General features: G+C 35.7%; 1 protein-coding gene across 1 annotated transcript; it reads right to left on the bottom strand.

Annotated features, from left to right (window-relative positions):
* Nucleotides 1–406: 406 nt before the first annotated feature.
* Nucleotides 407–14,698, bottom strand: LOC118157241 (peroxisomal acyl-coenzyme A oxidase 3-like; the record flags this gene model as incomplete). Its single annotated transcript, XM_035311497.1, has 9 exons — nucleotides 407–1,718; nucleotides 5,426–5,512; nucleotides 6,172–6,239; nucleotides 6,787–6,961; nucleotides 9,685–9,800; nucleotides 11,501–11,614; nucleotides 12,290–12,409; nucleotides 12,883–13,003; nucleotides 14,576–14,698. Coding segments are annotated over 9 exons (1,044 nt in total), but the record flags the coding sequence as incomplete, so codon positions are not given.
* Nucleotides 14,699–15,650: the final 952 nt, after the last annotated feature.

Here is a 15,650-nt window from a genome sequence, read left to right as displayed (position 1 = left end):
TGTAGAGCTTAGGGATATGGCTTAGTGGAGGACTTGTTAGCGTTAGGTCAGAGGTTGGACTCGGTGATCTTGGAGGTCTCTTCCAACCTAGACTATTGTGTGATTCTGTGATGTTGAGGGTGATCTTCTAGTTGACCATGAATTGCTTTTAAAACCTTAAAAAAATTGTTTGGTAAGTAAATGTACCCTGAGGTCCTCTGAAAGATCTTGACGCTGCCCTTTCAATGCATTCTCCAGCAATGAAATGTTTCCTGAACTCTTTGAGATTTGGATGGAACTGTAGAAGCCTCTACAGAAGTACTTGATCACATTGTAGCAGTCTGTAAAGACTTACACACTTTCAAATACTGACACTGCAGCTATCGAGGAAATTGTAAAACTCCACAAAGACAAGGGTCTGATTCTGCTCAAGTGGAATTTAACACTCAAGTATTGAATTCACATTCATTTAATAGCCCAAGCCAAAAATTATCCATAATTAGCCATAAATTCTCAACTTTTGAACTGATAAATCTCTTAGGCTTGAAAGGATTATTCTTAACAAAAAAAAGAAACAAGATTTATGCATAACAGTACTTCATAGATACAATAATGGAAAAATTAGTTTTTCACAACATATCTGAAACAAAATATTCTGAATTTTCAAAGTACTGTTGTCTTTTCCATTCCTGAAGAAAACTGACAGTTAAAAACATTTGACAATTAATATAGCTGAAAAAAAAAATACTAATACATTCAATAATGCCTATAACTGTTGTATGTGCTTTTAATTCCATATTTATAATAATTAAGAGTATATTCTGACCTAAAACATAGATGCAATTTCTGTGCATCAATATATCCCAGACTTGATACTAGCTGTGCAGCAGCGAAAATGTTATTATCAACAAAGAAAATATATACAAGACTTTTGTGTTCGTATTACTACATATTTAAAAAAAAGATGCATGAATCATGTTTAATTTGTTGTATGTACAGATAAACACATAATTCAAAGGCAGATTATCTACAAATCCAATCCTCTTCTTGCATTGGAAGAACAATTAAGCAGTTTAACACAGGGGCATAATGTAAATCAGAAGAGCTCCATGGCTGTCAGGAATGAACCCTATCCCTTATTGCAGGTTTACCACTGTTGGTGTTCTTCATGTCTTTTTCCTTTTTGTCTTCATATTCTCTTTTATTTTGCAAATATTATCCTAGAATCTTGAAAAAATACATTTTTTCAGCTTGTTCATATGCCCTGGAGGAAATGTTTTTTAATTATTTAACTTCTGTAATATGCCAGTGGTCAAGAGAGCAATTGGAACACTGTTTACAGAAACTTTGCAAAGCAGTGATCATTATGAACCTTCGTTCTTTGTATTTAACCGAGTAAATATGAATAGTGTGCAGATGTGTTGCTCCCACTCATGTCATTATTATGTTAAGAGTCCTTGAGACCAAGTTGGACCTGATTTCAAAGTTATTTTAAAACTTGGCACTTCTATATGAAAATCTCTTGCTTTTCAATGTTTGACATATGGTCTCATTTCCTCCTGACGTTTGAAATATGGTATCCATCTCAAGCCTATCCGGCCTTTTACAAGTTGTTTGGTTTACAATCTTGACCTCAGCCTGCCTGTAACAGGTTTATTAATACAAAATTCTGCCCACCACGAAGGTCTGTTCAGAGTTTTGTTGCCTTGAAGGATCTCCGACCACATATTTTTATATAACTGAAAAAAAAAAAAAAAGAGAAAAAAATATACAGAAAATAAACCCAGGAAAATTTCCACAAGAAAAAGTATCAAACTTGCTGGTTGAAACAAGACTGTGACTGAATTTTTAGGTAATGAATGTGAATAATTATGTACAGATAAGAATAAATACAAAGACGAAACTCAAAATTTCAAAGTACTGCTAATATCAGATATCCATACAAATCATTTACACCATCTTTGGCATAAGAACAGGGAAATAGTAATCTTTATGATTTGTTTTATATTTTACAGTGATTGTATTATCAAAGGCAGAAATTTGGAAGCAAGTTAAATTAAGCTAATCTTTGCTCTGTCCAAACCTGAAGACTGTCGGAAAGCATTCATGCATGTCTGTTTTCACCTTTATTTCAACACATTTCTGCACAGTACTGCAACTTCTCTCCCAGATGTGTACTGTTCAGTCCAAGCATAAGAAAGTTCTCTCTTACAAGCAGACTGTTAATTCATCACTCTTCATCAATTTGCAATTTAATGTGGAACAGTTAAAAAAAGGTACATGAGAAGTAAATTCTGTAGAAGTGTAATTTCAGAGACATTTGGCAGCTCATAATTAACTTACGCTTAAACCTTTAAATTATAGAAAGGTGAGGAGGGCTGTATCTTCAGCAGTAGGGCTGAATACAGCACAATACCATATTAATTTAGTATAACAGCAGTCTCATACAAAGTGAAAAGCCTTTCATCCACATCAAAAGGATTGGCCCTATATATTTATGGTGATTTAAATAAATACTGACATAAATCCTTTGAGTATTAAATATATTTTCACCTTGATTATGTGGACTTATGTTAACTATTTCACCCATTCCAAGCTTGGCTTAACATTGTCTACCAATTTTTAATTAACCTTGAAATAAACACAGAGAATACTTTACATACTTAAACTGAGATTATCAAAGTTTCTGTTAAATAAAACCTGAAATCTTATTCATTTCTTACAGCTGCCCATAATAGATTTGGAAGCTTTTCTTCTGCTTATGAACTGTGGCTTGTGGTGAAAGCCATTCCACTTCAGTGCACCATAGGTAATCTTGAATTAAATTCATTTTCCTGTTATGCTTGGATAATCTATTCTGTATCATACTGTAATTTGTACTAAAATGATTGCATTGGTTTTGTTAAGCTGCAAAGATGGCACTGAACAAAGAATTAAATATAGACAGTCAGGAGACAGGGAGCTTTAAGTGTTTTTTCTGAGTGAGGGATTGGCAGACTTTTCAAACTAGAGTTGAAAATATATGCATAAATTAAAAACCACAGGCTTTGAGGCAGTTCAGAAAACCTCCCTCAATTCTGTAGAACATGGGTCAGATATCACTGCTTGGAATTACTTTCTCTATATAACTCAATCATTTTAGAAAAAAAACTTAGCAAGTATTTAATATACTAGGAAGTCAATAGTGTTTACAGTCCTAATCTGCTTGTCTCACATTGTTCAAGGTCTGTACCGCAACTGATGCAGTGGGTTGTCTGATGGTTTCCGAAGTCCTAAAATGCAGTGCTCTTGAGCTGAAGATACACAGTTGCTGGAATAAATTTACATTCTTTTGTGATACATTTTCTCTAAACAAAGAAATTCTGTAAGAAGGGTGTAAACTGCATTGATTTCAGTGATGTATATGGAAATAAATCAGTTCCAAATTCCCAATATTCATCCTTAGTAAGTCTACATGGCTTCTGTATTTGTGAGTAATCAATCCAAACTTCTTGTTAGAAGTGCACAAAATAACTTCAGGTAGGGATAGCCAAATCCACCACATGACAGTTTTATCAGCTAGTGATAAGCAATCTCCAGCTGACTGATAGAAAGGGAGTAGTATTCTAGGAACAGATCACTGTGTACTAGCCGCGTATTCTTGGCTATAGCATCCACTGTCAGCTTCTGTTAGAGACTAAATATTGGGTACCAATGGGCTTTTGGCCAATACAGATATTTTTACAGTCTTACAGATTATGTTATTTCCCTTAGAATTACATTGGGAGGTTCCCTCCCATGACCTCTTTCATTCATTTAAGACTCAAAAATCCACAGGAAGGAAAACAAAGCTTCCTATCATGATTACAGTCCTCTTGTTGAGGTGGCTTGATATGTAGAGCAAGCCCTTCCTCCTTTATTTGTAGAGACTGTGTTACCAAAGTAATCATTCTGTGAGGTCAGCATCTCTTTAGAAACATCTGGGCTGCCTTCTGTATTGCTTGATCACCATGGGAACAATGGACAACTTGAGACATAAAGACACTGACAAAGAATATTGAAAAGCATTGAGTACACTTGACTCAGCAATCCTGTCAAACTTCCTGGCACTCTCCCCAGGCTCTAGTGATTCTCTGCAGGGTCTCTCCACGCTAAACCAAACTGCTGTACTGTGACACCAGTCTCCACATAATAGTTATCCCACAGCTTGGCCCGGCTGAGTAGGGCTGGCCAGTAAGCAAGAATTTTCGGTTTACTGAGGCTTTGGAATGAAATACAGCTCTTTAAATATGCCAAGAGAAAAAAAAAAAAAAAAAAAAAGGAAAAAAAAAAGCAAGAGAGGAACCATGTAAAGCCAAATCCATGGTGCACCCACATCCTGAATCCTGCTTGTAGGTCTGGTGACACCTCTGAAAGGATATAGATAGCAGATGTAGGTGGATATATAATTTATATTTTATGTATATATAATATATAAATAATAATATATTTATTTAAGCAAAGAGAGGTGCTTACAAAACACTGTCTTTCACATCTGTATTGAGATCACTGAGACCCCTTGGGTAATGCTGTGCCTTGTACTGGTTAGCAAGAGACCTACATACTGCTTGGTACGAAAACTTGTGACAACTGCTGCATATGCTCTACAATTCTAACAATCCTTAACCTTTGGGGCTTGTGTTTCCTAGGCTATGAGTTATGTAAACACATTTACATTGAAAGGTTTCTAGGAGCTTTGATTGAACGGGATTTTTAATTATTCTGAGATTGCTAGATGAAAGACAGTGTAAAAGTACTTGGTGAGAATTATTGACTACACAACTGCCAAGGGTTAGAAACATACTGGGTAGATGAGTTAACTTGATTGTGGTGTGTGCCAAATTCCCCTGATTTACTAGGAGAATTATGGCAAACTTGAGCATCAACTTCCTCGACCCTCCCACATATGCAAGAAATTCCAAACAGAGCTAATTTTGGTGTCAAAACGTGCTGGCTCTAATTGTACCTTGGAATATGTGACTTGTTGCTGGATGTATGACATACTGCTGTTGAAAACATAACGATTTATTTTTATCTTGAAAAATACTTACATATTTAAATTTTCCTGTCTTCTATTAAAAATTAGTATTTTATAAAAAATTAAGAGAAAGAACTGATTTCTACACCATTTATAGGTACATCACACAAAACTGGGAGTTAAATGAATACAAATAAATGCAGCACAATCTTATAAAAAGTCCAGTCAGAATACATCTTCCTACCTCTCTGAGGTATTAAGCTATATACTATATATATATATAAGATATTTTACTTCCTAATTAACCTTAGAAGACGGTACAACTTTTTCTTTTTTTTTTCCTTTTCTTTTCTTGCTTAGCTGTGAAGTGTTTTGAATATGTTATGGCTATTTACAGGACACACCATTCTTAATGATTAGACTTACCAGTACTAAAATAGGTTTTCTTACCTCGCCACTAGCTTTACCAATGGGAGAGTTGAGAATGAAGTCAGGAGGAGCAAAGACATCAACAAGGGCAACTGCATCCTCTTTCAACTGTTTAAAAACAAAAGACATTTGGCAACTTCTGCAGTTGTCTATGGCTATCTGTGAACTACAGAACAGCATAAACATGATTTTCATAAAGTACCAGCTAGTGGTAACTTAAGAGAAATACACAAGGAGACTCAATTTATTTTCCTGTTTTTCCTCCCAATGTAATTGCTAAAGAGAGACTATTCTAAAACATATTTCAACCAAGATCATACTGTTTATACACATAAAAACATAGAATTTAGAACTTTAAAGATGTAACTTCTAAATTCTTCTTTTAAATTTTATTTACCTGGGAAAAATATGACCCACTCTGAAAAGCTTTTGTGCTGAGAAAGACAATTCATGAGCTAACACAATAATGAAATAAGTAGCAGTGGATTACAGTATTTTGATGTCTTTCCAATGAAGACTGCAAGACCACAGGTAAGAGATCAGTATTTTGTAAGTTATGCCATTTCTCATTTTCTGGTAAATAAGCTAGGACCAGATTCCGGGACAGTGAGTTACTTACTAATCTTCTCTTTACATCAAGTTATTTGGAAACTACAGAGCCAATATCCTGCTAATTTATCCCTTCGGGTATGGAACATATGATGTCTCTTTTTTAGTATCTATATACTATATTTGTTAAACACAACAAATAATATTGATTTGCTTACCCTGTAGCAAAGCTCCAGAATAGCATTCTGAATAAATCTACCAGCTTGTTCACCTGAAACATAGCCACCTGCAAATACATTCACAACAAAATGATCAAAGAAACTTACAGCAGTTAAGATTACACTGATAAAATCCTTTTAGTAAGGAGTTAAAAATCCTTTTAAAAATCCTAAAAATCCTTTTAGTAAGGAGTTTATAGGTTCAGTATTCAAAGACCAAATGCTCCTACGTAATTGGATTGACTGTCATTTATTAATGAGCTGACTGCAAAACCATAAGGCTAAGACACTGGGAAACATTTGCATTAACAAGCATCTACTACAACATATGGCTTCCTATCCTGCCTTCTCCCTCAAGCACTGGGCCACATCAAAACTTGTGAGTCCTCCATCACTTCAGAGCTAAGAGAGTCTTTTGGGTTAATTTGTAGCTTCAGATCCCTGCTCCTGAAAATTTTGTCCAGAATGAATGTTCTACATTACACAGGCAGTAAGAAAATGCTGTAATCATGGGGTCCCCTGCTAAAATACAGCTTGGGAAAAAAATCCCTTATTTTTAGGTTAGGGCTTTTATAAAGTGACATGCATAATATGTAGTCAGGGAGCTGATCTCACCTTGGTAGAGCACCGCCAGATGTTTACTTAAAGACCAGAGCCCATACAGAGCACTGAGATTCTTAAGCACTGTCTGCAGAGCAGATGGTATGTTGGGATCATGAGTGTAGTTGTGGTACCTTTGTAAGACTGTTTGTTCAACAAAAACAATGGCTAGTGTTCGACAGTAGTACACCTTAGGAAAGAGAAGAGAAGGATATTGAGTAATGAAATACAAGGGAACAATCCTCAACTGCTGCAAAATGGCATTGCTGTGGTGATGTCAGCGGAGAACTGTTGGTTTAGATTTGCTGTGGCAGCTTGAGATTAAAGAAAGTCGAAGACCAAACTCTAGAAGAAAAAACTCTACAATTTATTTGCAAGGGTTAGATATAAAAGATTGCATGAAACACCCCTTTAGAAATAAGATCCTAATTTTTCACTGTGTTCCAGTTTGAGTAGTCTCTTACACCAATTTAAAGGGAGCACAGACTGTATGCCTAAAATATAAACTGACTTGGCAGTGCATGTTGCACCCAGACTGTATGGGAGCAAGTAGTTAAATTAGAGAGAAGACGAAGCAAAATCAGGACTGCTAACTTCAGGGTCATTAATAAACCCATTTAATTCTAAAAATATAAAGGATGGTTTATATTTATTTGGGATTATGCAGAATTTTATAACAAGGATAAAAATGTCAAAGTTGTTCAGTAACCTACTGAAAACTTATTACAGTCCACTCAAATAATAAAATCTGATCATGTTAGCATGAGTCTACTGAGTGCAACATGCTTTGAAAGAACTACCCAAGTAATCCTTGCCAACTATGAGATCAGAAAGGCAAAAGTCACCACTTAATAGTCACTGTTAGTATGGAATATGAAACTTTAGTGATTGTACTCATACAGAAAGGCTTGTTAACTTTTTTGTACTGCACCTTTGCTGTATGATGGTGCATATATGTCCCGTCATCAAACAGACTGCTGTCTGAAAACATTTTAGTTGGCGAACAGAACAGGAATATAGAACTGTAGTGGCTGATTTGTTGCCCTGATGTAAACTGCTGTTTGCTTTTAACCCATTTGTTCAATTTGTTTCATTTAGAATTAGTTGATTAGTTTTCATTTTTTAAAAAAATACTTTTATCATCTTTGCTTTTAAATCAATTGTAGGATTAAAAAACGTACATTCCAAAGATTACTGTATCTCTATTGATAGCTGTACAGTGGCATACTTATGACCAAGCTCAGATACAAGTATGAATTGTAAAATCACTACTATCTGCAGGTTTAGGGATGACTTTCCCCTTAATAGACAGACTTTTTAACATCAGAATATTCAAATGTTAATTGTCAGAATGAAATAGGTTTCAATATCCCAAATGCAATATTAACAATTAATTCCCTATTCTTCTCTCCTATAAATTCTATTTCCTTCTTTACCTTTGCTTGTAATTCTGTTTCTACCAAGGTCCTGGCTGAAAAGAAATGGACTTTATTGCTTCCTGAAGTTGGTAAACTTCCAATCAGTGTGAGACATCATAGACAATTAATATAACGTACTTTCTCCTTTCTGCTTTAGGACCTAAGTTAGGAATCTCTTCCAGATTTCCTATAGCAAGAAAAAATACTATCTATATATTAGTCAGTCAGTGGGCTGACAGAGAAGTGTTTCTTCATGCCCAGAAAGTTTTAAATCAAATATGTATTAAAGCACAGCTTGTAAATCATTTTCAGATGTTTTTGAGGCATGACATTTAAAATAAGAAATCCCTCTGTTCTGAAGATGAATTATAGGGAGAAAAGAAAACCTAATGACCTGAGGTATATCAAAGCCTATCTCAAAAGCAGCTGTGTGCCTAAATTTCTTTAAATTTTAGCACACTTAAGAGAAGTGAAGTGAGTAATCTTCATACCGCTGTGCAAACCATCCTCTCTGGCCCTGGCACAAGCCTCCCAGGATCTGGCCAGCTGACAAGCAATCAGATTCAAATTTCTGAAACTTATCTTATTCAGCTGGAGGGCAATTCTCATTCTAAATTTCACCCTGAAGGGCACCTCTAATAGACTGCTTCTAGCGTAAAAACAGGAAAGGTTTCCTATCCTCTACCAGTGGTTTTACATAGACCATCTCTTGTTGAAGCCAGAGTGGATCTTTCTAGGTGAAGAGTTGGGTTTTCCTTCCTGCTGCTTTTTAACGAGCTTTGCAGATAAGGTAAACCACATTGCCCATCTTCAGGGAATGGATCTCTTTCCTTGGTGACAAATGACAAGTCTTATTTTCTTGGATACAAGCCAGTTTCTCATGAAGGTACCAGAAGAATTTGGGGAGCTTTGGGATATAAACCAAAATTTGGAGTTAAGCCATTACTAGCTGTTAGAACTCTCCGGTGGAAGAGTGGATCTGCTATTTGTAGATTGTCAACGTTTCCTTTTCAGGTTCCAATGCTTTCAGTCTGGTATCTTTCATGAGTACTTTGCACTATAGAAACTGGAGATGGAAAAGACCTATTAGGTCATCTAGTCTACCTACCTGCCAGAGCAAGATTCTTTCCTACAGTATGTATTTGGCCACAAGAGCAGATGGAGATGTAATAATCAGATGCGGCAGTAGATTTAATAGTAGCAGATTTAGTTTTCAGAAGTTGTGATAACAAACTTATATACACCATCCGGCACGTGCCTGCAACTTTTCTAAAGGGAAATATATCCTGGAAGACTTCTGCTGGTCATAACTGTCCTCCTTCTATCATGTTCAATATGATTCATATGGACAGGAATTACATATTATAAGTTACACGACTCGCTGCTTTTTGCTTAAGGAAATTGTACTTCCTGACACAAGAAGATAAAACTAAAAGGATCTGGCAAACTTGGATGAAAGTAAGTAAACAAAATAAGAAAGCTGAATAAGCATTACCTGGCAGTTGTTTTTTGCCTCAAAATCACTTTTCCCTGACTGCTTCTCCTTTCTCAGCTTTAGGTCACTTTCTCGGAGCAGGTAGCAAACCAGCCACTTATATGCTGCTAAAGGAACTGTGGAAAAGAGAAGTCGTCACATGGCAGATTCTACTGCAGTCTCAGTGTTGTTTTTTTGTTTGTTTGTTTGTTTTGTTTTGTTTTATCAGAGATAAGAAGTGAAGATGTTAACTGATCCATTAACATGACACTTTGCCCATAACTGTAGCTGCAGTAAATAAATGCTGGGTAAAATAAATTAAAACGATACAGTGAAGACCTACCATACCTGACCATGCACTAGTTCCAAATGTTCCCAAGCTGAAAGACAAGATATGTCCACAGCTCAATTTAGATGCAAGTATTTTCAGATTTGAACAATTTTTATACCTTGTTATACTCTCTACCATATTAAGACCTAGGCCTGTAAGATACACATTCTCATCTGAAAATACAAGAACAGAAGAACACACACAATCTGTAGGCCCACCCCCTTTGCAGGTGTGATGTTACATGCTTGCAAAACACATGATTTCTAACATTGCAAAGGTGGCCAGATGTAACTGCATGTGAATGAACTACTTTGTACGTTTGTGTTACGGTTTTTACAGCAGCCTGAACTATTAAGGGGAAAAGTACTCCAGCATAAAGTCCTTGTAATAAATCCTGATAGCTTGTGTGTTAGCTGAAGATTTTATGTAGGATATTATCTAGGCAATTATGAGGGTTCACATGCTGCCTAAACCTAGGCACCTGTTTTAAAATCCCAGCTTCTAACAGAATGCAACAATAAACAGATTCCATATATTTTTAAAACTATAATCTGGTTCAGTAGGAAACACAAGAGAAAATGTTTTAAGGTATCAGTTTGTGCTCTGTTGGACTTCACAAGCTGGAGACATACAACAAAGAAGAAAGTATGCAGTCATTCTGAATTTATCTGTTTCTTATAAGCCTTTATATTTTGAGTGTCTTCATATTTTTCCCTGTATCTATTATGGTACCATATTGCTACTCTGCATCACTACCTAAAGCTCAGTTTTTCTGCAATGATTTGAGCACTGAAGTGGTTACTGAATATTAGGAATCAGTATTATTGTCCCTTATGCATTAAGACTGGAATTTCTTCATCTAGTATGTTCTCAGTTTCACAAATCCACTTTTGCTCATTTCCTTGTCACTATCTCATTATCTCTTCATTTCTCTGTTAATTTTTGCGTCTAAGGGCCAATCTAGGCTCACAGTGATACAGAAATGGGAATGGCATGGCATGTCATACTTGATTATAGTACAGTAAGCCAGGAAAACTGCAGGGAGTTTTCTTTCACCAGTACTGTTTTTTCTCCATGCAACCAGAAGCAATTGCCAAGATTGTACACACTTAAAACCCTTCCCAACACCTTTCTAAATCATGTGTATGTTTTCCTAAAATAAGAAATTTTAAAATTCCAAGGTAGTAACAATCAATGTCCCTCACAACAGTTTCACTTGAAAACAATGATGTAGTGGCAAAAAAAACTAGATTACAAATTATGTTTTAGAAGAACAAAAATGGAAGAAAAACAACTGATGATTCCAAAAACAACTTTGATTCCAAAATTGAGGCTGGGGATAACAAGGCCTATTTTGAAATGAAAACTGAGATGCATTTAAAACAAAGAAAGTCAGCAAATAGCAACGTGGAAAATATGTAATAAATAGCAGAGAGCGAATCTCAAATCTCTAGATCTGGAAAGAATTAAGATTCTAGAATGAGTTTAACGACAACAAAAGGCTACCTGAGGAGTCCATGCAATCTTCAACGCTAATGGCTGTGAATTTCCAGCCAAGGATCTGATGGTAGTCTTGCAAAAAGTTTATTGTTCCAAGAGGGGATTCGAAAGGCACTTTATCTGAAATACCAAAGAAAATAAAATTGATTTATGAGAAAATAAATTAGACTCTTTGGAACTAAAAGCCTATTACAAAGCCACGCATACCTTTGAAAGGCCAGATGCAATTAGGACATAATACTTATTTTATTATGGCCTAGTCCAGTCAAATGAGATGGCTGACAAGTGCTGAAAAAAATGACATCACTGCCTATACGTCCCATAAGATTCAACTCCTATTGCTGAGTTTTCCAGCTGGTGAAAATTACTGCTAGAAAACTGAAACAAAATCATCTACCTGAAGAACTACAACATGTACCAATGAAGAAGACTGCTACCAAGTTAGGTGGTATGAACTGTTTTAAGTATAATGAACGGAGTATAGCCAGACTTACAATGACTTTAGGAGCAGTTCCATTCAACTAACCTGCACTTCTCAGTGAGTAAAATACTGCTTAACATGATTAATGGCAAAACATCTAGTTAGCTACTGCAAGACACAGGAAAAAGTGTATTTCTTGCAGCAAGTATCTGTATATTTGTGAATGTATCATATGATGGAGTCTGTAGCACATTATTTATGCTCTACAAAGTGATTAAATGACTATCAGTTGCTTTCAGTATGAAATTACCTCCTAATTCTATTACCTACTCACTGCTGGGTCCAACACATGATGCCACAATAAAAAAACTTACCTCTTATGCAATTCATCCAGCTCATTAAGTAGTTGCTGGTTTGCTGAAGCAGGACATTGTTATCTCCCTCATATGTGCAGTTTGGATCATTGTCATTTCGGATTTCACCCAGACGATTCACTTAAAAATAACAAATGAACATGTTAATATATTGCAATGCATCAAAAGGAAGATAAGAGGGATTAAATAATTATGCTGTAACAAAATGTAAGAGTTGTCTGTTCCTGTACATGCAGGTATTCTTACAAATGTATGAGCTTGAATTGTTAGCTTGTGAAAATGTATACTGTGAAGACTTTAGAGATGTGCAACATTCAACTTAGAAGAGGAACTTTCCTCTATAAAATCTGCATTTATACTTCTGGAGTTGAGACTGGAAAAGACAGTCTTATTTTGTCCAAATGCTGCTGCAGATACTGCAGAGGTTTAGTTCTTTTTATGTGGTATCAGAAATAAAATTTTAAACTGTTGATGTGAAGAAAAATTCCTTTCTAAATATATTCCTAAAATTCAGATATCATGATGCAACAACAGTCAAAGTACATGTGAACATAATCATTTTTTATCAGCGCATGCAGTAATTTGTGACTTACTCGCAAGGTAACCATGTCCTCCACAAGCTTCTCGACACTCCTGGGCTGCCTGCTGAGCAGTCCAAGAAGACAGTGGTTTGCTGGCAGCACATAAAGCATGAATCTCACGTCCCAAATCAGCCTTGTAAAAACAAGCTAGAGGTTAGTAATAATGTCTGAATTTAAGAAGAGATTGGACTGTGCACTTAGTCACATGGTCTGAACTTTTGGGTAGACCTGTGCGGTGTCAAGAGTTGGACTTGATGATCCTTAAGGGTCCCTTCCAACTCAGGATATTCTATGATTCTATGATTCTATGATAATTTTCATGCAAAGTAGGTTTGTGACCAATTAAAGCCATTGCTAAGTGTACTGCTTTTAAAGAAGAAAAAGAGTAACCTGAAATACATACATACAAGTTTCTGAGATTGATGTAAGCTCAGAACCCTTTTTCTTCTTTGCTGCTCCTTGCTCCCCCTCGTCCCTCCCCCAAAACAAACAAACAAACAAACAAGCAAAACTTAGATACTAGCATTCTTATGTGGAACAGGAAAAATTTGTGCCAGGTAATGAATACATGAGTATGAGTACATGGCTCAGTTGTGCCAGATGTCATGGCATTGCATGGAATAGCTCTCTGATTGCCGATCTATTCCTCCCAAAGATGGAGGAAGGCTGTTAAAGGTGGTATGTCCAGAGAAAGCATTTATATCCTCTTTGACATAATCAATCCCTCTCTCCTGAGTCAGCAAGGGGATACTTATATTATTTACAGCTTTTTACTGCATTGACACCGATGTTGTTGGCCTTCCTTTGAAAATGTGCTTGGAACTTCCATACTCTGTAGATTTTCTAGAGATGTTGGGTTAATACCACCAAAATTGTTTGAGAGCAATTCCCCATTTATTTTTTTTTCAAATCTCCCATACAACAAAAGAAGTTCATAAGGATTACATTCTTAATACTGTTAACAGGCAGATTTTTCTGTTACAATCTGAGTTTTGCCTAAGATTAGTGACTGCACTGGAGACCTCTAGAGATAAAATAACAATTAAAATTATCAAACAGACTCTTCTATGGTTTGTGCAAAGAGGATAAATTACAATACCCAGCCACTAGTACAGAAATCTATCACAGGCTTTATTTTAGCTGGAAAAAACTGAATGTATAAGTGAGATCTGAGCAATACGTAGCCAATGTATATGCCCTTACAGTAAAAAATGTCAAGATTTTTAAAAATATATATATTATTTATATGCTATAAAAAACATACTGCAGTTATTTTGGCTGAGAATCAGTCGTTGCAGAGACTAATAGATCAAAATGCTTTATAAAGGGGTAACTTCTAACGGTCTATGAGTAGTTGAGAAATTCAGCATTAAAACTCAAAAATATTAACATTTTTCTCCAAAAGCATATTTCCTAATGCATGAATATGAATTGCAAACTCAAGCTAGATTTGCATAGTTTGTGCAGTAATTAAGAACAGTATCATTTTGTAAAGTGCTTGATGCATGCCAATAAAACCTTAACCACTCCATTAAAACTCATTCAGGGGCTTTTCTGAATCCAACTTTATTCATCCATATTTCTGAGACATTCCTCTATCATTCTTGATCATAAGACAGCCCACTTCTATGTAGGTTCTTCATTTAACAATTTCCAGTCTGTTGAAGTAAGAACGCAGCTAAGAGGAAATGTGCAGATATCTCACCTGTCTCTGACTCCTTTGCTTTGTCAGTAAGCCTGCAAAAAAATCTACGAAGTTCTCAAACAGTGATTTGGAGAAATAATCTAAGACATACGCAGCAGCCAAATAAGGAAGAAGACGCCATTGCTAGAAAAAAAAATAGATTTGATTGCAAAATGATATACATATACACTTTGTAGTTATATATATATAAAAACTATCTTATCATTTGGAAAAAAAATAATAATTCCTTTTTACCTTGTTCAAACTGGAGATGTGTGTGAAGTTACGGTGAAGAGAACTTAGCAATAATAATTTATAAACATAATTAAATATAACTATTCTATGAGTAAGTTATTTACATTAGTTCAATCCATCAATTTTGTGAATTTGTGATAAACATCCTGTTAAATCAGTGCAGAAGTTCACTGCAGCTTTGGGGACCAACATTTTTTGCTCTGTGTTTACACAATGTCTGGCATACCACTGTCCACCATGGCAGAGGGTATAACTGTTTCACTTGCTTGTTCATTGCTGAACCTAAGTTAGAAGTGCTCTTTGCATTCTGTGAGGAAAAAAGGTAAAAACAGGGCTAGAAAGAAGAGAAAAAGCATCTTTATATGCAAATCAGATGGAAGCCCACGAAAAAGAAGGGAAACTGCTTAAAGAAGCTTTTGTAGTAGAGAAAGAAGGGAATGAAGGTTCAGCAAGCAAAGCCTACAGAATAAGCTGAACCTGAGCAAAATAGAAGTTCACAAAGTAGTGGGAAGTAGAACCAGGTTTATTTAGATGAGGTGGAAAGAAGGCAGCTTTTGCTAGAGTTTGTTGCAACCCATGAAAACTTAGAGAACTGCAAGAGTAATTGTAAGCCTGGAAAAAAGGCACCTGCTTTGCAAGGACAGAATGGGTGATTTGTTATTCTGGCACTTCTTATATAACAACCCTTCTCATTCAATTGATCTGAATTTTCACTATTTTCTGGTTTACCGTTATCCTGGTTTCAGTTAGGACAGCGTTAATTTTCCTCCTAGTAGCTGGTAGGGTGCTGTATTTCAGATTAGGATGAGAAGAGTGCTGATAACATGCTGATGTTTTAATT

The sequence above is a fragment of the Oxyura jamaicensis genome, assembly GCF_011077185.1.
Source record: "Oxyura jamaicensis isolate SHBP4307 breed ruddy duck chromosome 4 unlocalized genomic scaffold, BPBGC_Ojam_1.0 oxy4_random_OJ91286, whole genome shotgun sequence".
NCBI lineage: Eukaryota > Metazoa > Chordata > Aves > Anseriformes > Anatidae > Oxyura > Oxyura jamaicensis.
The sequence above is the reverse complement of the archived record's forward strand: the minus strand, read 5'-3'. Positions and strand labels throughout refer to the sequence as shown.